Consider the following 24494-nt stretch of genomic DNA (forward strand, 5'->3'; position numbering starts at 1 on the left):
CTGGTTTGTTGGCATATTTGGAGTAAACAATTCCAGTCACATTGGAGACTTAAGAGAACACAAGCTGCAAGGATGACTGAAGTTTGGGCAACACCACTAGTGGTAGGAGGGGTGAAGTTTATGGCATCACAGTCATGTGCATTTAACGATAGATTAAATGGGATGGTAATTCAGGTGCTGTCTCTTTTGCCCTTGTCACATCCTTCCTGCCACCACTGATGGCTGAATGTTATGTGGATCTGTGCTTGTTGTTTACCTTAACGTACTGGACTATAAATTGGGTTGGTCTGCAAGTGGTTTTCTATGCCATTCATTGACACTGTTGGAAGGGACAGGGCACTGTCCACAGGGGTGGGGCCGTCACCTGAGGGCAGCAACTATCTCACATTATCTTGTTTAATCCCCTGGTGATGGGTTAACGCCCTAACCCTCCAGTATTTTTCCACCTTCTTTGGTATATTTTATTGTAGCAGCACCAGGCTTACTCGTATGTGACCCCAGCAGCTTTAAAGCTAGTTGAGGAATCTCTGTGAGGTTTATGTTACAGCCTGGCCACTGTACCGAAATACCTGCTGTCAAGGTGAAGTTTGCTGTAATGGAGAACATACCTTTGTGGATGCTGAGCACTTGAAAGAGCAGGAAGCAGCTTTGTGCTTAGTGTTCACTTATTTCTACTTATGTAGTGCTTGTGCATCATCTCAAGCTTGCAGACATCCATCGCTAGATCAAAGCCCTTTGTTGACTTAGCTTGTTTTCTGTAGTGGGAGAAAGATGATGGGACAATTAAAGTAAATTGGGTTGGATCAGGGACTCTGTGGAACATACAAGTCCTATCTGATTTGCAAAGAAATCTTGCACAGGTGTCAAGTAAGTTTGGTTCTTATTGAGTGAAAAAGCAGAGCAGAATTTGTATAGAACTAGGGCTAGTATAAACAATGTACATGTGTCTGTGCCTGTGTAAATTACCGATCCCCACGCTGCATCTGAAGTTAAATATGGGATGCACTGTACTGTAGATAATTTGCAAATAATGAAAACCATGGAGATGCAGATGTCTGCTACTATCACGGGATGTATTCATTTCAGCTCTAAGGGCTTTGGTGAGTTTTGCGGAGAATCAGTCCTGCAACTGCAGGCAGTCATCTTCAGACATTCTTGACCTGTCTGCAAAAAGGAAAAGGCTTTAAAGTTGGGATACTGAGAGCCAGTCTAACACATGGGTAACTTTTTCAAGATGTGTGGTGGCTGGCAGATGTGGGAACTAGCTCTGTAGTGGAAATAGGGGAGTTGTGATAGAACTTCTCAGTGTTGTCAGTTGGTTCTTACTGTTAGTCTAGGAGGAGACAAAGGACTGACTGAGAGAAAAAGAATATCCAGTGAACAAACTTTCTGAAAAAGATGAATTAATTACGGGTGAGAAGTTCAGCAAACTGCACCACAGCCATTGTAGAGAACATGGCATTGCTTTGAGGGATGGAACTGTTAGATGGAAGTTGGATGAGTTGTAAAATCCTTTATGTGTCACAGGTGATGCATTCCCTATGTTAAAATTGTCATTGTTTGTAAAACCTGTAGTGGCGATGTGTAAAAGGGTTGTCTCATCTCACAAATTAAACTTGAGCTATATGGGTTATCCTGACAAGAGTCTCTTGCAGACCCTCCCTTGTGACATATACCTAATGAGCTGTTGAAGGTGTCTCCCTAACCAGGACTGGGTGCGACTGCTACGGGGATGAATGATTTAATAAGATGCATTGTTTGTAGTCAGCTTTAAATTGGTGATGTGTTATTCATTGTAGCTATATGTGTCAGCTGTTGCTGCCATACATACACATCTGGCAGACTAATTTATTGCTGAAACTCCCTGTGAGGTAGGTATTCTATATTGCACAAGATAGTTTTGAGGGAGAATGTGTTTCAATAACAGATTTTATCCTTCCGTTTTGTGAACCTTGACTTGTGCAGCAGTGCAGTATGGTTGTTACTGCCACAGCTGAAATTTACAGTTATGTAGTTGCTAAAACCCTAAACCTTTTTGTTCCATACTAAACTTGGATTTGTTTCTCGAAATTCTTTAGAGTGTTCAAAAATGTGTAAATCTCCATTCCGGCAAAACATACATGGATTTATGGAGGAGTGACTGTGGTTGAGTTTTCAGGTAGGGCAAAGTTAAGGTAATGCTGTACAAGAGGCACTAGTGAGTTTGTTATTTCTGGTGAGATTAGGTCTTTTCTCAGCTCTCCTTTGACACTGGAGATGTCTGGAGTCTCTAGATGTCACAGCTTTATCTGAAAACCTTTCTTCATCCTGAAGAAAGAATCGATGAGGAGAGTTGGAATCAAGTTTGTGATTCATTTTCAGAGCATGTTGTTGCTCTCAACAATGCAAACCTGATGGATTATTTAAAAGAGGTCTAGAGGTGCATCTAATAAGGCACATGGGCACATAATTTAGGGATTACATGACACTGAGATGCCTCTTCTCAAAAGGGGAAATGTACTGCTAAGAAACTCCCCTGCCCAACATACTTTTTAGCTAGAAATAGTCATAATCTGTTTTCATGTGAATCCAGGACTACTGTCTGTTAATGTAATAATCCTACTAGTGAGTCAGAAATGTTGTATCTGGTTGTCTTGATCCTGGAAGGGTATAATCCATTTTGTATCCTTAGGATTTATTTAAAGTTGATTTGACAGACAGGAATCTGATACCATTTGAGTTTGTGTAACTTTCTTGTAAAGCCTACAGTTTGAGATGATGGTATGGTGACATGATAGGATGCTCTTGATTCGCTTTGTGTGCATGTGGGAAAGATGGGGAATCCTGGATTCTGGGTTCTCTAAAACAATTTTGGCTTTTCTATTAAACAGCAGAAGCTAGGAGAATGAGTATTCTGGTGTTTTGACCCCATGGACCAGTGTGCACTCCTCTGTGGGTGTAGACCGGGTAGGGACAGGGGGCTCTCAGCACATTTAACAATGTTCAAGCCCCTAGAAATCAGAGATTGAGGTCTTTTATCAGAGTTGTGCTGCAGTGACCCTTTAGTCCCTGTGACCCTGCTGGAGCTGTGCTGACTTTGCTGCTGAAGTGGAAGGGAATTACTGAGATAGTGCCACAACACTGAGCTAAAGGCGCTTGTGCTAGATAATGACCGCCTGCGTTCCTCCGCGAACAGGTACGTCTGGGAAAACAGCAGCAACCGTGAGAGGTGCCCTTAGGGAGAAAGAAATGGAGGTCATTTTTGGCTAGAAACATCTGAATCTCTGTTCAATTTCTTCACCTTCAGCGCTGTGTACCTGCATGGTCAGCCTTGCTGGCCTGATCAGACTCAGCAGCACAAAATGCAAAGGCAGGGGAATAAATAGGACAGTGGTAAGAACTGTGGAGCTCTCTCTTTGATTCAAAGAAAGAGGTACTTACATGCACCAGTAGAGCTCCAGAAGTTACTAATTCTCAGTCAGTAGTCTACAAGTAAGCCATGCCATGTAAAATCAGATTATTAGTGGTATTCTGGGGTATGTTTCATTACCAATGGGAAACATAACAAAAATGATGCTACAAACTAATGGCTTTACCTTTGGCATAGAAATCCCTCACCTATTAGCATTTTGATGTATCAATATCTAGGTATAATAGATGTTTGCTAAATTACTTCCAAAGGAAAACTGTCAAAATTACCATTAATAACTTTCAGATCTCTCTGATAAGGGAATTTAGGACAATGGAAGCAAGAAGCTGCTAGAAAAGTCTCCCCCCCATCCTCTGTTTTGACCAAGTAAGAGTGATCCGATATGAGGGAAAATTGAAGAAATTAGAGGGACTAGTGAGGCTTATGAGAAGAGTAGCAGTTGTCTAACTAACAGTATAGAGCAATCAGTTTTCTAACTATTTTATAAGTGATTATGGCCTATTGAAAGAAATTAAGTTATTGCTACTTACAGTAATTGTAGTCAAGAAAGGATAATGCTTGTATACCTATCTTAATTTTAGATTTTCTAATTACCCAATTTGATTATTAAATCAAAATCAAATTATGCTAAGTTCAATAAGTAACAGCAGTAGCAGTTTGGAATTTCTCAGTTTACACAACTGCATCAAGTGAGGAATTTATAAACATCTGTAAACTAGAACTTCTGAAGAAGTAAATTTGCATTTTGTTGTAAACTGAAATTAACAAATTATCCACCTCAGCCATAAGTCACTTCTCGGCTGTGCTGGTGGGGAAACCAACTATCAATTAAGTTGAGTTTACCTTAAAGCCAGTTTAGTGACTAGTCTTCACTTCAACACGAAAGGATTTTGCTTTTTTTTTTTTTTTTTCTTCCTGTAATACACAGGAGTTCAGAGCTAAGCTGTAACAAATTGGAGCCTTAAGTAATTTATTAGGATTCAAAATCAAGAGTGGAGAGAATGTTATAAGGAAGTTTTAAGTGTCTGTAGCTTGTAAGGCTGTGCACCAGATGCCATGTGGAGCTCAGCCTTAAGGCTGGCATCAGTTTGGAACTGATGTGTAACGCCAAGATACCTGTGCATGCTATGCCAAAATGTCAAAAAAGGAGAAACATTGGTTTTCCTCTGAGGCATTACTAAAGTCTATTTTTCCCAGCACCTCTGCACAGTCACCTTCCATTGCCCACTGGATCCTAGTATTAAAAAGCCCTAATATCTAGCTGTGAAGAGTCTGGAATTATAAATTTGAAAATAAGGAAAATATATGTCTAAAACCACTTGGTGATTATTGCATTTCAGCTGAAAGATAATAGGATTTATTAGCCGTGGCTTCTACTGACATTGTCATTTGGCCTGGCTAATTAGGGAGAGCCTGTGTAGGCATCAGAGACGTAACCTTGCCATGAAACTGTTAACTTTGGTCTTCACTGATGAGAAAGAAGCCCAATAGTTGCCCAAGAGCCTGGGAAAAACACCAAAACCTCAGTATTGCTCAATCTGTAAAATGAAAAATTAATTTTGACAAATCACAGCAGACATGCTGTGTCTGCAATCAACACAGATCAGTGACAGTGCTTTCTTGCACAGCTTGACTTTGTGCACAACTTTTTTGTCTTGTGGCAAAGAAATATTCTAATCTTTCTCAGAATAATCCATTCTAAGTAGAGATAATTAGAGTTCTTGCAAGGTTTGTGTTGTCTTGCTGTTTCTCTCACTGTGAATGTGGAATTGTAAGTGATACTATAAAGAAAATACATGAATTCACTATTACAAAGTAAATTACCATTTTTGAGATTTAGTATCATTAACGCTGTTATGTGGTGAATATATTTATATTATTACCTTCTCATATAACTTAACTCATTTTTACCTGCATTTTCTGAGCTGAAACTTAAGTAATGAGACATTTAATAAAATCTGTCTTCTTGGAGGCATTAAGAGAGCCAATACTTAAGCAAACAACTGAAAAAGTTTCTAAAAATCCTTTTGTCAGTGAACTTATTTTCTTCATTCCACCACATACTTGCAAACTCAGCAAAACCTGAACGTCAAGTGACAAACAGCGCTTGGGAGGACCTTTATTTGGGATAAGGAATTAAAAGGAGAGAACCCTGCTTTTCTCTTAGAACCCAAACTGAGCTGATGAAATACATTTGTGAGCTAAGCACACCTATGATTATATCACAGAAAGGCAATGTGTGTGTTCTACAGGGCATATTATGGTATCCCCTTTACTTTAAGAAGAGCACACTGGGTAAGACCACAGCTCCATCTAGACCAAAGGCCCACTTGGCCCATGACCTGTCTCTCCCTTTACAAAATCTATGTTGGCAGTGTCCCAAACTGTTATAGCTGCCCAGGTGCCCTGTACTTCTACATTTCTGTTAAAGCATCAGCTACATTGCCTGGCATGGCCATCAGGTAGTTCAGACTGTGGGTCTCTGTGTCTCCACTGAGGCATTTGCCACTTGGGCAGCTCTGGGTGACAAGGCCAATGGGCAGTTAACTCACCACAGGTACTGGATCAGCTGTTTCACCCTTCCACTGCCTCAAAATTGAATGAGTACCATCTGTTTCCAGTGATTCTTTACTGTCTGTTTTGGAACCACTTCTTTTAACACTCCAATTTGAGATGGGCACATCCGAGTTTCCCCTGAGGATGGGTTTTAGCTTGGGAATGTCTTTCAACTCCTTGACACTGCACACAAGCAGAATGCTCATGTTTTTTATGCCATGGTCATAGTTCTGAGTATGAGTTTGATCTTTTAGTCCTGATAATTGATTAACTTCACAATGCCATTTTTGTCCTTAAATGAAAACAAATGAAAATAATTAAAAATCTCAGTTATTGATGCCTTTTACAAGTTTCTTCTTAAATATTTGGGGGATGAGATTAATGATTTGGTATTTGTATCTTTAACTTAAAGGTATTTGCATTTCTTCATTTAGACATTTAGTTTCTGTGAAAAATGCCTTCTTCCTGTTAATAACCTCCCACCTTTTTCCTTTCTTAAGATTTTCTTCATAAAAAAGCATTTTTCTAAGAAGAATTGCATGTCGAATTATCAAAAAAGCTTTGCCCTTTCCAGTACTTACAAAAGGAATTATGTGTAGCTAATTGTAAAACAAATAGGGAAATTTATGTTACGTACAAAACATTTTTCTGGATGAAGTGGACATAGGTGAGTGTCTCTCAGTGTTTGATTTAACAAGCAGAGAACATTGTATTTAATGTAGAGCTGTATGCCCAAGTCTGCATTGGTAATGCTGCAATATATTGTGTGTCACTTCAGAATGAACTAAGGATGCTCTGGGATGGTATATATAGTGTTGACAAAGAATGGATGTTGAAGGGACATTCACAAATCTGTTTTTGTGCAAGCGTGTAGTACATGTTAGGGCAGAACAGCACTCCTTACCACATGGCTTAGATGAGCATTTCAAGCTGCCACATGTTTTGGTGTGATTTGGAATGTATTGGCCCCTGTCTGTGTTCTGGTCCCTACAGAGAGAAGCACTCAGGTGGTTCCCTTAAATTATTTATCTAAAGGTTATGCAGCTGAAGTTATGTGAGATGATTCCCATACACAGGGGAAGCAGTCTAACTAGTGACAACTTCCTCACCACTGTCCTGTTTGACAAGTTAATAATGTAAAGAAAGGAAGTTTGGAAAGGGATTGTCCAGATCCCTTAATGATGAATGTAACACCTCCAAAACATCTCCTCCACCCACTGGCCTTAAAACAAGCTTGCAGAAATTATGTATTACTGAAAAATTTAAAAATTAAGGAACATGAACTAGGTTGCCTGTTCACAGATTTCTGCATAATTCAATACGTTACTGGAGTTCATATGTTGAAAACTGCGTGAAGTCTTCTCCAATTTTATGAATGCCATTTCTGTAGAAGCTTCCTTTACCTAGATAAGGGATGAAGTTATATTAAGGCACTGGCCTTGTTAGAAGCTCACTGGGGAATGTGTGGTTTCTGTATTCTTAGCTGCCTTGTTTCTAAAGTGTAGGAACAAGATTAGATATCACAGAAGTCCTGATTCTGCTAGGTTAAAAAAATTTGTTTTATCTACCTTATTTTTCCCATACCAAATGGAGGAAATGAAACACACTTGCTTTTGTAAAGTGGCTTGGTAGCTGCAGAGGAAGGTCTGTGCAGCAGCTGAGGACTTCCACCCTTTTCCTAATAGCTTTGTAGACACCTGGGAGTGAGTACTGGAATTGAACATGTGCCTGGAAGTGCATGGGCAATAAAAACCAAGGGATTCAAATCAGTTGGATGGTTGTATTGGAGGGTGTATTTTATGAGATGCGAAGAGCTTGTACATTATGTTGTGAAGTATTTAATTTTTATTAAAAATGAATGAGAAGCTAGTAGCTAAAGTTTTATTTTTAATAAATACTCTGCCCTCTCCCCTTCCCCCCCCCCCCCCCTCGGAATTAATCTGATGGAAGAAAATTAATGTGAAATAGAATAAAAGTATGAAAGTTCCCCGAAAGGAAGACCTTCTTGTTAGTGAGGTTTTCTGTTTTCTTAATTCTGTATTTATTTGCCTTCCATCCTTCATGGTATGTGATAATATGATGTTCCATACTGGAGAGTTAGGCACTAAACAACAGAACTGCATTTGCAATGGGTTTGACAGTGATTCACTGTAGATCTGTGCTTTTAAAGTAAGTTTTTTCTCACGCTCTCTGACTCTTCATTCCGCTGTTGGAGACTATCTGGGGTGCAGGTGAAGGATAAAAATGATTTTTGTATGGGCACCATTGAAAAACTTCGTCTTTGTGAGATTGGCTGTGCTAGGTGCCTGCTGTGTGCCACTGTGGTTACACAGCCTGGAACTTTGGCTGTGTGGCAATGTCTTTTGGTTGCTTAGTAAACATTTGTAGCATTTGAGTAGATCACTGCATTATCTGTTGAATTAATCTGTACCTGGCCACCCACACTTTTCACAGAGGGTGTCTGGAATTCTGCTGGGTGTGTTGGGCTGATGTCATGCTAATTAAATGCCTGCTTGATCTGCATTAGTATAAGTTGATTCTATAGTTGTTACTTTATTGGAAACAATATTGGTAAAATTTTTCCTATAGGCTTTCACCATCTCGTTGGTAAATAAGAAGTGATCTGAAGATCCATTTCTCCTCCTCTCTGACCTTTTTGCCATATGCATGCACATATCCTCTCTGCTTCTCTCTTCTTACTTCCTCACATGTAGCTCTTCCTATTGGTTTATATTTTAAAAGCGTGTACCATGTTCATCCCTAAAAATGAATATGAAGATTTGCAATTCTGGTTTTATGCTCTGTTGGCAAACAAGAACTGCAAAGGCATGTCAGTACTGTCATGTTAACTCTGGACCTCGTTACATGAATCCAGGTATCTCAGTGGTGCTGACTGGTGCCCTTTTGGGGGAGGAAGCGATTAGTGTTTGATCTAGGTGGCATGGGTGCAACTGGTCAAGCCACTTGTCCTTTTAAATGCTGTCTGAACTTGACCCCCTGATGTACCCTATAAACACAGTTAAGGAAAGCAAATTCCAAAGAATTCTTGTCATTTCATGGTGAAGGAAATAGAGTTAATGTGCTGGTGGAAAAGATCACAGGAAGTGCAGAATTAAATTGTGATCTGAACAGTGATGTTTATCAGGTTTTTGGAGGAAGTAGGACAGACAAAGTGAGACAGGAGGGATCCTGCTCAGAAGGAAAACATCATGGTTTCTACTTGAAAGAAAAAAAATTGGATTGTAGGTCATAAATGGTTTTTTTCAGAATTTTATAAAAATTAGTGTATTTTACCAGAATTAAGATTCTTTCAGACACAATGGTCTTTGGCCAACTGAAGCTTTTCCGAAGTGGAAGCAGGAAGCTATTAATTGTAAAGTAGAGCATGTGTCTCAAAGCATCCCTGAAATGCTTGGCAGAGGTAATCAAGGTAATTAATCTCTGCTATGATATTAAGATATATCATTACTTTTGGTTTTCTGAAGCTGATGTTTACTGTTACTGGATAGACAGTAAGGAAAATGCCAAAGTACTTACTTGCAAGATAATCTGTTTAAAATTGTGGCATTGTAATTATCCCCCTATGCTATCTTTTTTTCCTAATATAGTTTACAATAGGAAACGATAGGATTTAGAAAATCCTAGAATTACAAGTCAGCACCTTGACTGCCATTATATGATATCCAGCTCTTCCTTTAGTTCTCCCAGTTCTTCAGCTGGAATGAGAGACATGATGATGTATATGTGGGAGGGAGGGTAAGGACTCATGGAAGTAATCTGCTATTGAATTCATAGGGGAAAGAAAATCCCATTCATTGTTGCTGGAGAGCTTTCCAGAAGAATAAATGTCAGTACTGTATGCCTAACAAGACACCCAGCATTCATGTTCTCTGTAATTTAGGAAAAGTTACAGACATGAAGGAGCCGATAGGTCAAAGTACATTTATTGTTCTGGGCATGCAATGGAAGACAAGAATAGTAATTAAAATTAGAGTGATTGTGCCAGAGTGATGTTTTCCTAGAAATTCCCTGTTATAATATGTCTGTTCTGCTCTTAATCCATAAGATTAACATTACTAGAATTTCTCAAATTAGTAAATTGAGTGGGAGGACCTAAATAATGGAGTGGTCAGGTTCAGTTCTAGAGGGCCTTTCATTTTGTATGCTTTGTTATGGGGAGTAGGTAGCAGAGGGAACTGGCATGACATCTGGCATGACACAGGATTTAAACCAAACCAGGAGGGTTCAAAGAGGAAGAGAGAAGGATGACAATACAAAAATGCATATAAAATATTTCAAGATATCTACATGGTAGTTATGAATTGGTTTAAACAGTTGAAGTGATCCTGCATGCCTTTCCACACCAGTTACTTTAGCTTGCACAGTATTCTTCCTGGTTGTGATCCTTAGTGAGATGCTGTTTCAAAATGCAAAGATGTAAATGAAGAAAAGAATGGGGTGGAAGGTAGGAAGAGGCATGACTATACTGTAAATTAGTATGAGAACTACTCCAGCCTTCATTATCTACGTTGCTTCGTTATCTACATCTATTTTCACTTCTAAAAAGTTGCAGCTTAAATGTAAAAGAACAGTTTGAAGAGAAAATAGACGTGTGTATGAGAACAAATTGCTTCAATTAAAGGTTACAGTGGTTGGCATGAGCTGGCTGCTTTGTGTGGTTTTCCAGAGTGGACTCAGCTGAGCTGCTTGTTAAAGCAATCAGATTGGTGCAAGATTTTGGCACTGGGTGTAGATCAAGATTTACTTTCACAACTGTCTGAAGTTATCTTTAGTGGGATTTTTTTCCCAAAGACATACAGCCTGCAAAATACCTTGTAGCAGTTTAGCATGCTTGCTCAGTGGTGTCTTTAACACATTTCAAGATATTTTCTCACTACTTTGCTTTTCCCTGGGATCTTGAATTGTATTATGGGTATTTTGTTCTTAAAAGAGTTAAAAATTAGCATTTTTTTCTGCATAAATGTATTGTTTATCCTTCTATTCATCTGATTTTCATAGAATGTTCATCAGAGATACCAATTTAGTCCAACTAGTAGAAAATTCTTTTTAATATGGAAATGTCAGATTTTAAATTCTGATGTCTGTTTCAAAAGGTGATCAATCAGCCATTAAGCTGACGGTCAGCCACTGATCTTTGGGCATAATATGAAGCAAGATATCCTAATTAGGAGTGGTGCTGGGCTGCTTCCTACATATCTGTAGCAGAGAAATCCTTATGGAGCTAGAATCCTTTCTTTCTGTTTCATTAATTTACTCCAAATTTTAAGTAAGGCAATTTCTTTTGTCAGTACCAACCAGTGTGATTGTGTATTTTTTTCTTTCAGTTCAAAACCTCAATTTAATGATATATTAATCAGATGCAAGTAAACCTAGTTGGTGAAATCACTTTAGCTGCTAGAAGTTGTTTAATCTTCAATCAAGCATGTGTTGTCTGATAATGTAAAAATAATTTATCAGGCTGAAACATAAAAAGTAATTTCTCTTAAAACTGAAGCAAAACCACAAAAAGTACAGATGTTCATGTTTGTGTTCTTAAAACTGACATGGATTTCACGCTCTAGATAGCATTTGCACTTTTTTCTTGTGTGAGTAGAGCTCTTACTTGAAAACTTCCAGTCTGTTTCTCAACTTTTCAACTAAGGTACCTTATATATATTTTTTTTTCCTATTCAAATAGGAATTTTGTGCTTTTGAGAGGATGTTTTTCCATATCCAGTAAATAAAATAAATAGTCCACGGATGTCTTTCAGCTGATCCAGGACTTCCTTCAGGGATTTGTTCTCAGCTCTACATTTATCTGGGAAGTTTTACACTACAACAAAAGTACTTTCCAACTGGAATAAGAATTAAAATGGGTCAATCTGTAATTTTCTACTTGCTGCCCATTCACTTGCTTTCTAAAAGAAATGCCTCAGTTTCTGTGTCCCTGGTTATCAAGTACCAAATCATCACTGAGCACATTTGTAAGGTGGACAGAATATCAGAATGATTGGTGACACCATTCTGTGAGGGGGATCAGTGGTTGGAATCCAGGCAGTCTTTCTTAAAAGTCTGGTGGTGGTCTCATTACTTTAGGGAAATGGGATGAAGAACAGTTGCTAGTTCTTCTCATCTTCCCTGTGAGGATAGTGGTTTTTACGACAGATGAACAGAATTTCTTCAAGAAGTACTAGGATAGTGTAGGACATGGCACTGAGCATTTCCTGAAAGCTGATCTCAGTAATTCTCCTCAGTGAAGGTCTGGAGCAGTGACACTTGAAATAATCTGTTTTCCTGCTTACTTTCCTTCAAGTAAGCAATTTTCCTTCTGTCTTGCTTGCAGAAGGCAGAGATAACTGATAATGAAGTTGTTCTAACTAGCACAGCTCTATTAGTGAACGAGAAACAAGTGGAATGGATGCTTGCTCAGGCATGATAACTCGGGGAAGGGCAAGCATAGAACACTGGACAGTTTTGAGGGTAAAACACGTGCTGTTCTTTGTCTCTACCAGGGACAATCTCGTGCTTGTGTGGCTACTTTTTGTGGTTTAGGTAATGGGGCTTGTCCGTGGCGCTGTCTTCCATGGCAGTTGCCTGCAGGATATAATAATTCTCTTGAGTCAGAGACCATCCAAGCACAGTACTGTTCAAACAGGCTGTGTTTGATTGTTCCTGTCTCACCACTGTGGCTGGGATGTTTGATGACGAGAGCACCAGGCTCTATCTCACTCTCTAGGATGCTTTAGGATGCTCAGAGACACAGACTTGCTTCATGCTTTCCTCTTTCTGATATACCTGATGTAGATTTAAGGGCATTTGGTAAGGGCAAAATTTCACCTACTAGGAATTGCAGCTGGATAAGTCCCCTTCAAAAACAGTAACAGAGTTCTAATTTTTTAAAGATGTATGTGATAGGATGAAGGATTTTTCCTAGCTACAGATTTGCTGATCTTTCTGAAATTAAATTAGTATTCAGTGATTAATGATAATGTGAGATGGGCCAGTCTGAAGTCTGAGAACATTCTTCCACATTCTTTTTAGTTATTCAAGTCTGTGGCAAATCCTGCCCTTCGTGGCATGGCGTGACTGACACTCCAGTGTATTTCTATAGCCAGCACTATCCAGTCCTGTGCCTTTCACTAATGCTAACAGTCTGAAGCTTTCTGCTTGATTAAGTCTTTCAGCTGACTCTGTGACATACATTTGGAATAACTTGAATGAGTTCTCAAAATGCTGTTAAGCAATATCTGTATGGGCTTTGCATATCAACATCTCCATTAACTTCCTCAGTTCGCTGCACTCTGCTTACAAGTGAGTAAGCACTGTTTGAAAAGAAGCCACACCCTTTATGAATTCTTCTAGAGAAAATGTTACAAAACATTCTGTAGCAGAATTTCTGCTTTTTCAGAGAGAATCCTTAGAGAGCTTTTAGACTTTTATAAATAAATGGTCCATGGCAGTTACTTAATTCTAAAATAGGAAACAGCAAATCTGTGGAGAAGATGATCACCCAAACTGGAAAATAATTGACAGTAGTAATCTATGGGATTTTAGGAGTTTTAAGAAATTTAAACTGGTATTTGCTGGAATGTTTGGATACTGTGCTGTAGTTTAGTAAAGAGAGTAGAGAACAGGACTTTTCAAGCTGGTTACTCATATCAGTATGTAACTGCACGGATCAGCTGTTGATGATTTCTGCTTTGATCTTATACATGATGGTGGTCATCTTTTTAAAAACAGAATTATGTCAGTCAGAGTAATGGAGCACTGAGTAGTCTGAAATCTGCAAGTGGCTTTGTTGGCAGCTGATTCAGTCCTAGTGGGCTGAGTGCTTTAGATAGGTGGGCAGTGATGGGGTTTGCTTGGAGCTAGGATATCTCTGGGGGAAAAGGCAGATGTAATATTTGCACATTCTTTCAGTAACTGAAAATGTAACCCTCTTTTTTAATGAACAGGGAAAGTCTGTCTTTTTGGTTTCCTTGCCAAGTTGAAAGCTCTCAGTGCCACTGGTAGTAGTGTTGCAGTTGTCAGCTTTTTCTTTAAAATGTTTGTACTAAGTTGGTTTCTAAAACAGAGTAGATGTTAATACAAACATCCCGTTTGTAGGTGTCTGGGTTTGTTTACTGATGAACTTGTGATTGATTGATCAGATCAAATCTAGCAAGTCCTGACAAATCCTGCAGAGAAATGATGGAAGAGTCAATAAAACGATTAGTTCCTTAAGTTTGGGTTGAGTCCTTGTCAGTTTGTGCTGCTGCATTTTTTTTCACAGCTGTATTCAGCAGGGATTAGTATTCATCAGTACCTGTCACTGTATTCCCTGCTCCTGTCAACTTTCTCTCTACACATCTCTTGTGTGCTGAGTGTTTAGAGCCTCTTTTCAGGGTTCAGTTAATCTCCAGGGTCGTGGCATCTCCGGATGCTTTGATCAGCACTTACATGTGTAGTAATTTATTTCAGCATTGATAAATCTTTTGCTCACCAGTCAAGGGCAAGGTAAAAAGACAAAAAAACCCAGACCCCAAACTTGTAAAAACATGCTTCCAAAGCTGTTCAGCAATGAGTTGTTCAAATCAAGTAATGTTCGTCTCCCTCCCCAACTCCTGAAAAACCAGGCCTGCAAACAAAACCCAACCAGACACCCCCCACACCCCCTCTTCCCCTGCCAAGGTAACCAGAGTAGATGTATTTCTCAAAATGGCATTGCAAGACATGAGGCAAAACAAAGATAAAATGTAATGGTCCTGGGGTGATTACTAAAATAATAGGTGTGGGGCTTTCAGGGCCTTGGCTGCTCTATGTTGTGTGTCAGGGCTTGAAAGGTTTTCTCATTAGCTTTTATATGTTTTCTAACAGCAATGAAACAATCCAAGCAGTAGATATCTGAAAGAAGATCTCTATTCATGAATAGTTGAAGTCACTATTCATTACTAACATGATTTAATACTGATCAAATTGCTTTATATCTAGAATGTGCTTTGTATGGTGTTACAGTGATTCATTCTTAATTTCATGTTTGCTGGCTGGTATAATACATGTTCTCTGTAAAATCCCTGTAGTGTTGTCAGTTGAGGTTTGGGTAAAAAAGACCTAATTGATGCCTTGTCTATTCTTACATCCTCCCTACTGATATTTTTTGTTGCTTGTGGTGCCTGTTCTGTGTTGTTCTCTACCCTTCAAAGAATTAATGCATAGGAAGAGCTGATTTATTCTGTGCCAGGAAGCATAAGCTCTTTGAAGAATCTATTCAGTTGCACAGTTATTCAAAATGACCGCTATTTGAAAGCTCACCTTTTTCTGATCAAATAAATTCTGTATAATATGGCAAAATATTTCATTAATAGGAGTTGCTTTTCTGATTCTCGTTACTTCCTTTGGGCTGTAGAGCAGCAGTGCCACTTTGGTTTCAAAAGCTTCTTGCACAGACTTTGTTGCAGAGAAACTCAAGTAATACGTAAACATTGAGGGCTGTGCTGTTGTAGTTGCTGGAGTTCATCTGAGCCACACAGCCAAAGTAGTTCCAAGGTGTTACTTCATAAGTAGCTCCTTTTGTCACCTGACTACAAAAGTTAATATGTCAAACCTTGTCCATTTTTTGCTATAAATCTAAAAGTATTGGGAAAGATGGAGAGCTGAAAACACATACACACACACACACACACACATTTGGTGTTGAAACTCACCTGAATCTTCCTTATGAGGCCATTTTGCAGGGCTTGCAGCCCCACGTTGGTGTCTGACCCAGAGGATGACAGAAGGCTTCAGCAAAACAGATGCTCTGTTTCTGATACCCTCTTTTTTTGGTGGCCATTACTTCAGGAAAAAAGTGAAATTAAATGAAAGGAAATAAAATAAATTCAGTAAATTTCATACTTTTAAAATAATAAGGATTCAATTAACGGGTTTTCTTATATTTTTTGAATTTGTGGAAGGGTGGGTAGCTCAGTGTCTTGCCACAGTCCTCACCTTTGTGATTTGAGTGGTAATTGAAGGATTTGTAATATCCCATTGGTTTGATCACAACTCCTGCTCATAGCATTTTATAATGAGTATATAGCTTATAAATAACATTTTGAAGGTATAAGCTTGTACAGAGATAATTACACAGCTGAAATGCTTTGGCACAAGGCCAAAGGTTAAGCACTTTCCACCATCCCTCCTATATTGAATAACTTCACTTTATGAAGTGTATCATCAGAAATTGTTTTCATTACTCACAGAGGGCAAATTAAGGTTAATAAAAATCCATTCTAGATTACCCATATATGTGAATATTTGTATTTTTAGAACTTTTCTTTGTCAATTACATTCCTCACTGACCGTGTATATGTGAATACAAGTATGTAGGTCAAAGCTTCGGCTCATTTTTCTACAAGTTTGAATTGTTTTACCTCTCTTGGACGGGTTTCCTCTAACCTGGGTTGTGAGACCCTGCAGGATTTTTCAAACTGAACAAAACTAAGTGCACTTCTTCCACTAAGCTATGGTTTCTCATGTACCCTGAATCCCACCAGCCTGGGTTTCACTTGACCCATGTAGCAGCCATTTGACCCATCTGCTTCAGTCCTCAAACCCAGTATTTGTATATCCTTGTCTTTAAGTTTTATGTTAAAAGCATATTCTTCATACAAGGCAACCCAGTATTCCGTGAACTCTTCAGCAAGCTGAGAAACCCTTTAGTAGAGGTGAATGCAGGGGGGGAATGGTTTTCCATTTCCTGTGATAAATTAGTTACATCTCTAATCTGAAATAGCACACACATACTGGAGTCACCTCTTCTCATACTCTGCTTTTACAACATTACAGTCTCTCTACAAGTGTCCTCTTTCCTCTTCGCTCTGCTGCTGCCTGTCCTTTCCCTCTTCCCACTTCCCAAGAAGGAGATTGTCTTCTCACTTGATAACACAGCTGTTTGGGCCTCTTAGCATAAGAAAGAGCAATATAAGAAATGGCAGAATTTACAGGAATATTTGCTCAGGATAATCTTTCAGCCTCTAACACTGTGAGGTTCAGGGACTTTGTTTTTCCAGAGATGGTGTCTTTATCACTTGGTGGATTTTTTTGGTCTGTGAATTTGAATTTTTGAAAATCTGTGGACTCCTAGCACAAAGAATAGCTTTGGGCAGAGTTATCCTACTGGTAACATTTGGGTATTATATTTAAAAGGAAGGGGTTTTTTTCTACCCCAAAAATTAAAATAAGAAATTAGTAAGTTGCTTTTGTTAACCTTAACATTAATTGAAAAAGTTTGTCACCAATTGGTTAACAATGTCAGTCTATTACACTGCCAGTACTGAAGAACAAAGCATTAGAAAAACCAAAGAGAAATAATAATTGGGAATTGGAGGTAAAATACATAAAGTTCCACTTACACATCTGTGCAGCTTGCAAGGCAAGCTTGTTTTAGGGATTTTTTATTTGTTGAATGAAACAGTGTCTATACAACTTTTCTCTACAGGTTATTGACATGCCAGAACACAATCCTGGAGATATGGGAGGAACAATGAGACTGGGGAAGAGGAGGACAGTTTTCAAAACTGAAAATTCTGTTTTAAGTAAGTTATTTTTCTGCTCTTATGACTTGCCTTTTGGATAGGAACTTTGTAACCTGGAAAATCAAAAATGCTATAACCTAAAGCAAACAGTTGGGTGACAGCTTCCCTGAGCTCATTCATTCTGATCCTGTTATTTGCATTTATTGAGAATTGGAATGTAAAAAAGAAATGAGAGACATCCGTAACTCCCAGTGAAACTGTCAGTTAGGGTCTAATGCTTTTTTAAAAACAATGAGTAAAATGTTGAGAAAACTGAAATTCATTTCATGGCAGTTTAATTCATTATATTCTTGGGAAGGTCAGAGCACTTTCTTCCTATTTTCTAGCCTGGCCTTGGAAGCAGTCTTGTTTCGGGAAAGCAAAGTATCTGTTGCAGGAAAGGCACATGATTTGCTGTAACAGGATGCTTCAGATAACAAAATAAAAAAACCCCAGAATATAGAACAAATTGTTTAATTTGATCTATGTGTATTTTAAAATTGAAGTAATACTTGTCTCCTATTAATCAGCCCTTTATACAGTAGTAATACAGGTGATGCTGCAATTGTGTCAAATGTAGTTTCTTGTCTATTGATTAAATATGTGCATATTTCTTTTATTGCCCTGCCCCTGATACTGAGCTGTTCTCTATTTAGCTATGTTGAAGTTAAGGAATATATCCTTCTGAGTGTGTAAAAATGACATCTACTTCAGCAGGAGACCAAAGTGTAATAAATATGCACATTTAATGAAAAATCTGTGTTTCTAGAGATGGCCATAGTAGTAATCTAACGAACCTGGGTGATGCTTTGCCTACATGTGATACAGATATATATATATATATATCACAATGTCCAAGTTGTTCTGTGGCCTAAGCACTTCTTGGAAAAGTTAATAAAAATTAACATGTGTTGTAACTCTTGACCAATGTTATGAGCTGTTTAGGTCTGTTTAGATCTTTCTTTAGAAAGAGTCAAAAAGTTCTGGTAGTTTAATCAGGAAATCTGATTTCTTTTTGTTATGCTCTACAACTTGAATGGAAATAATACTTTTGAAAAAAAGTATTATCCCATAAGTAATTTGTCTTAAAATTAAGACATACACCATTTTTTTTAAAAATGGCAGTACTATTATTCTGCAATTTTTGAAGATGTTCCTGGCAGTCTAGTTCTTGTACCAACCCCCTAGCAAGGTAGTAATCCTAATGATCTTAGGATAAATTGAGAGCAAAGTTTGAGCCATGATGATAAGTGAGAGATATGATTAAGATCTGGTTTACTGCCTACCTCTGACTTGCTCCTTGTTGCTGTGAAATTTGGAGTGTTCAAGATTACGCACAGAGGACTGCAAGAGTCATTTGGGTAATGAGATCAGGAAAACAGAGAAAAGCAATATTCTCTGTTTGTTCTTTGGAGGTATTATGCCAGGTGCCATGCATAATCTATTAAAATGGAACAGATGCTAAGGCTTCCTTCCCTGAATCTTTTGTGTGCAACTGTTGTAAAACCCTAAAGGGATTTTACATTGCTGGTTCACTCAGACATTTTTTTATTTCTTTGAGCTTTACAATTTAAATTAGTTAAAGCCTATTTAGATTCTAGTCTGCCTAAGATATTTCGAGTCAAGGAATGTTGAATATGAATCCTGAATAAACTCAGGTAACAGTAAATGAAAAGAAACTGGTCATCACTCAGGAAAAACTGAAAAGTGCAGTGAGATGAATAATGTCTTGTTTTGTTTAACATGTGCTAAATGTGACTTTTTTGAGGTTTAAATTACAAGAAATAATTGTAGTAACTATTAAAGCAACACATTGGCATTAATTTCTCTTTTGTTGTATATTCAGAGAAACTTTATGGTGATGAAATGTTTGTAGAGGAGCGACACAGGCATCGATATGAGGTAAGCACTGCTAATGTACTTTGTGCTCAAAAGTAAAGCTTGACATATTGTGTTTCCCTTGGTAGGCAGAAAAAAAGCTAGTGGGAGATTTCTTACATAAACATAAACCAAAATTTAGTAGTGGTTAGATAGTATAATTTAGATTGAAAGAAACCTCTCTCAATAAGTCTTTTGGTCCAACTCCTTGTTTGGAGCTGAGCCATCTGTAAAATTAGATCACTCAGGATTTTGTTCCATCTAATTTTGAATCTCTTTGAAGAGAGAATCCACAGCATCTTGTGACAATTCGTTCCGACGCTTAACCACTTCATTGTGAACCTTTTCCCTTGTATCTATTAGGAGACTTCCTTGAGTGTTTCTCTTTTGGTCTCAGTCACATGCTATGCATTTCTGAGCAGAGTTTCTTTATACTATAGATAGCTGAAGTCAGCCATGAGATCCACTCGTTGCTTTCCCTTTCCCAGGCTGAACAAATCCAGCTCATCCAGTCTCCTCTTATGTTGCATGTGGTCCAGCCCCTAACCATTGTGGTTGGGCCTCCTATGGACTCATGTCAATCTCTTTCTTGTGCTGAGGGGCCTGGCACCACCCAAGCTATTGCTGAGGTGTTCTTGCAGTTGTTCAGTAGAGGGGAATAATGTTGTATGCAGTTTTTGTGGGAGAGAAGATGCAGTATCTAGAAAAATGGTCTTGGAAAGCAGTGTTAGAGATTACCTGGCTTGGCCTCCTGGGAAATATTTGAAAAGTAAAGGCTTGTAATGCTTAAATGTGCTGGCCAGTTTGGCTTATTTAAAGGCACAGATTATGTTTGGGTAGTGCACATTCTTTTGTGGTCTAAATGTGGGGAGACTTCAGGCATCTGCAGCTCAGAGGCTGGTTCAGATCACTTGCTTCCTGCCATCCAACTCCTTTGTATGGGACCACTCCTCTGTGTGCAAATATCTGAGAAAAGGCGCCTGAATACTTTCAAAATATTGTCATTCAAGGAGACAGGCAAGAGGTGGACTTCTGGAGTTATCTCTGAGGTAGTTCAAAAGGGGTCTGACTCCATCAGTGTCTCCAAAGGGGTGTGAACTATCAGATAGGTGCATGCTATAACTGATTCAGACAGTATTAACCTTCCTTAAAAGGGAGGAAAGTGTGATGGTGGTAAACCTGTGCAAAGTTTGGCTGTTAACTGAGTGGGTAGAACATCATCAAGGAAATGAGACAGCTCACTGCAGAGCTCCTCAGTTTGAAGGAAGAGCTGAATCACAGCTTTTGTCATAACCACTGAAATGCAGTGTTTGAAGGGGAGGTCAGTCTACACCTACATCTAGTGGGCCATTTAAAAAAGGGGGAATGCAGGCTGCTTGGATTCAGGTGGGCAGCAAGCAGAAGGGACCCTGGCTTTAATTTTTGAATGTTGCATAGTAACTTTTACTGATTAATATCTTTATTTAATAAACATGCCCACTTTTACAAATTTATGCCAGAGTTGTTAAAACAGGAAAGGAAAATTTCCCAACCCTTACCCAATTCTTTTCATTCTTGTATGCATGTAAAAAAACATTACAATTAACTGCTACTGTTTGTTAAATCCAAAAATAAACAGAACGACAATTATTATTGCTTTCAATGTTTCAGGTGAACCCTGAGTTGACTCACTGCTTTGAAGAGAAAGGTTTGAAATTTGTTGGCCATGATACAGAAGGGAACAGGATGGAAATTATTGAACTGGAGAGTGAGTGTCTTACTTGTTTGTAATACTTATTCATCTGTTAAAACTGTATAAACTATAGGTTGTTAAACAACATGTAGGCACAATATTTAGCTGTCATAACAGAGTATATTACCTAGAGAGTCTGTGAAATCTTCATCCTTGCAGTAGAGACCTTCAAAACTTGACTAGACAAAGCTGTCAGCAACCTGATTTAACTTTGAATTTGTCCCTGCTTTGAGCTGGAGGTAGGGAATAGAGACCTCCCAACGTGCCATCCAATCATTTTGTCTCTTTCAGTTACCCTCTGGTTAGAATCATATAAATGAAAGTATGAAAGTCAGATAGAAAGCAAGCTCCTTTCTTTCACAGAAGTGAAAGAAGAAGAAGATTCAGAGAGATGAGTATTTGATACGTTGGAAATACTACTTTACCAAGTAAGACTTGATGTCTTCTCTAAAAGGTTCTGAAATAAAAAAAGAGTTACACTGCATATGTTCGTTGAATGGTACACAGAGTAGCTTTTCAAAACTATCTTTTTGATTTTGATTGGATGTTTGATTAACTCCTTAGTGTTAAGTCACTGTTGGCTAGATAATTATCAGGCACCTGAAGATGCAGACTACAAGTTTTTTTTATTCCCCTTTCTTATGTGACCCCTAATTGCCATTGGTCAAGATAAATTCCATGCACAGAAACATAAAATCATAATCAGAATACATTATTAGCCTATGGAGTGCTACTTGTGGCATGATGCACCTGAGAATTCATTTAGTACATTCCATGGTATGTTGAAGAACAGTGCTGTGATTTTGAACCAGGGTTGGAATATGGACACTGACATATAATGTCAAGCAACTGTGCCACAGAGAGTAATCTGAGAGCAAAGGATAGATGTGAATTCGTGAACTACTAATTGTCATGGATGTTCTTGGATTAGTTTGTTCCTGACAGATTATCTCTGTTACACGTGCTGGTGTTGGGAGGTTATTTTGTCTGCCCTGCATGAAAAAACTTCTGTAGAGAGCACTGAGAAATCAATCAGGCAGAAATTTTAAATTGCACGTTACTGTGGAAGAAAGAAAAGCAGCAGTAAAATCTGAAATTATTTCACAATGGGCTGCAAGGAGATGGGTTACTAAAGAAAAACAATCATCATAGGGAGTAGAGTGGGTTGGAGTAGAAGCATAGAAATAACAGTACACCAGCTAGCTTAGGCCATACTTCTAAGCAAAATATCCCCACAGGAAATATTTGGTGCTTTGTTGTTGAAGTTATGGGATAAATCTAGGATCCGGGTTCTCTTTAATATACAGCAGCAGAGAGAACAGTATACTAGACCATATAGCTTACCTTCCTAGAAGAAAACCCCTGATTTCTTCTCATCACTTACTCTGTACTGCAGAGTATTTCCTTGAATGTTGGGAATTATTTTGGAAACTGTTGAACAAGAATCTGCAGTTAGTGCCAGGGCATTGGACAAAACTAGAAGTGGTTAATGTTAGCTCCTTTAAAACAGAGAAGGAACAGGTTCCCAGCATGAAAGAGTACAAAAACTTTCTTCCTCCTCTATTCTTTTGAAGAAGACAGAAAGGAAGCAGAAGCAGTAGTAAAAAGGTGCTTTGCGTGAGAAACAGGTGAAGATGTAAGAGTGGATGAAGCAGCATATTGTTCTGAATAGACATGCCTAAATAGATACTGGGAATCGAAATAAATAAGTGTAAACTTTGTGACTTTTCCACTTGTGCCCCCCTCCTCCCACCCTTACATGTTGGTACAGGTTTATTTTTCAGTTTTTATGAATCACAGGATGATTTTTCCTTAGTTTGACCTACTAACCTTCTGCCTCTATTGTCAGTTGCTTTTTGTGGAAAGAAGTTTGCTGCTGCCTCACCCTTAAATTGACATGTGCTGCTCTGGCTTCTGGACACCTGCCTGAAATCTTCAATAAGGTTTTTTCCTGAAAGTTTTTCTACTATCTTCTTCCTAAATTGTGTAATTTTCCTTGATGTCTGTCTTGTAGATCACCCATATTTTGTGGGAGTTCAGTTCCACCCAGAATTTTCCTCAAGACCTATGAAGCCTTCACCTCCGTACCTTGGACTGTTGCTAGCAGCAACTGGGACACTGAATGCATACCTGCAGCGTGGATGTAAATTGTCTCCAAGGTAATCTTTCTTTGTTGCTTGCCTGCAGTTTGACAGTCACATTTTTGGAGGGACTATCCCATCCTTCAGTTCAGAAGCCCAGAAGAGGAAAAGGATGTATTGATTTGCTTGCTGCTGTGTGTGCCTGTCATAAACCCAGGTGTAAAGTAACCTGTAAGCAGGAAGTACAGTTCCTCACTTCTTCCTTTTCAGAGGTTATTAGGGCTAAAGCCAGAACCCCACATTACAATCAGAAAAAAAGTAAAAAACCTTTAGTAAATTCAAATGAAGATAGCAGCCTCCTGTGTTAACTTCCATGGCTTCATAGGGAAAGAGATTTGCTAGAGGATCAAGCAATGAAGTGAAATTCTTACCTAGTTGTACTTGAATGATGATAGCAATAACAAAGAAAACACTGATTTTATTTTGCAGTAGCTAAATAATAAATACTGTCTTTCAGAGACAGGCCTTAAATAAAACAGTTGGGATACCTTTAGACTTACAGGGTTTGGATCTCAGTCAGAACTGGATGGTTCAGCCAAAACTCTGTCCTTGGTCTCTTGGACACAGAGGCCAAATTGGTTTATTGAATGTGGCAATGTTTTTTTTTTTAGCCAGGGTTAACTAATTCTTGTTTATTTCAATGATATTAATAGCAGTTACAATTTCATTATAATAGCAATAATAAGTCAGAGGGAAGCCTTGGGCACAATAACAAAAAATGAAAAAAAATCATAAAATGACTGAATAATAACATTGAACAGATCCAACTTTGGCATGTTGGCTTTTCCTCTAAACAAGACACCAAACTTATTAATGCTGTGGATTGGGCTTTTTTCTTTTGTTTCCTGAGTCTTGTGTTTTATTAAAATGAGGTCCATTTGTTAAGAGAGAAATAGAAACTTTATTCAAGTTTGAGTAGTAATGGGAAAATAGCCAGGCCAGACCAATCTGTTTTGGTTCCTTACTCCTTTATTCACTCTGCCCAGTTGTGGAATGACGTACATACAAAGAGAATGAATTTCTGATCTGTGAACTACAGCTGGATTGAAACACTCCTGTTACCTTAGCCTGCCATTGTTAGTAGTGGTCAGAATGTTAGCTACCTTTTAAAATCTTTGCTGGTGCAATACACAGATCAAATTTTTGTGGTGCTTGGCAAGGTAGAGTCTTCCGTCACAGTTATCTTCAGTCTTACCCTCTTGGTGGGCACTCTGGCTCACAATTCATCTTGCTTCATAGCTCCC

At 38.5% G+C, this 24494-nt stretch overlaps 1 protein-coding gene across 2 annotated transcripts in view; it reads left to right on the plus strand.

Annotated features, from left to right (window-relative positions):
* Positions 1-24494, plus strand: part of CTPS2 (CTP synthase 2) — a 61613-nt gene that overhangs the window by 26771 nt on the left and 10348 nt on the right. For both annotated transcript variants that reach the window (XM_042037342.1, XM_042037351.1), the window contains exons 14-17: positions 17424-17520; positions 19346-19401; positions 21028-21124; positions 23124-23268. In XM_042037342.1, the coding sequence (XP_041893276.1) occupies positions 17424-17520; positions 19346-19401; positions 21028-21124; positions 23124-23268 (395 nt within the window). The remainder of the gene's footprint in view (positions 1-17423; positions 17521-19345; positions 19402-21027; positions 21125-23123; positions 23269-24494) is intronic.

The sequence above is a fragment of the Corvus kubaryi genome, unplaced genomic scaffold, assembly GCF_017639235.1.
Source record: "Corvus kubaryi isolate FWS band 111438036 unplaced genomic scaffold, C.kubaryi_AGA036_p1.0 133, whole genome shotgun sequence".
Taxonomy (NCBI): domain Eukaryota; kingdom Metazoa; phylum Chordata; class Aves; order Passeriformes; family Corvidae; genus Corvus; species Corvus kubaryi.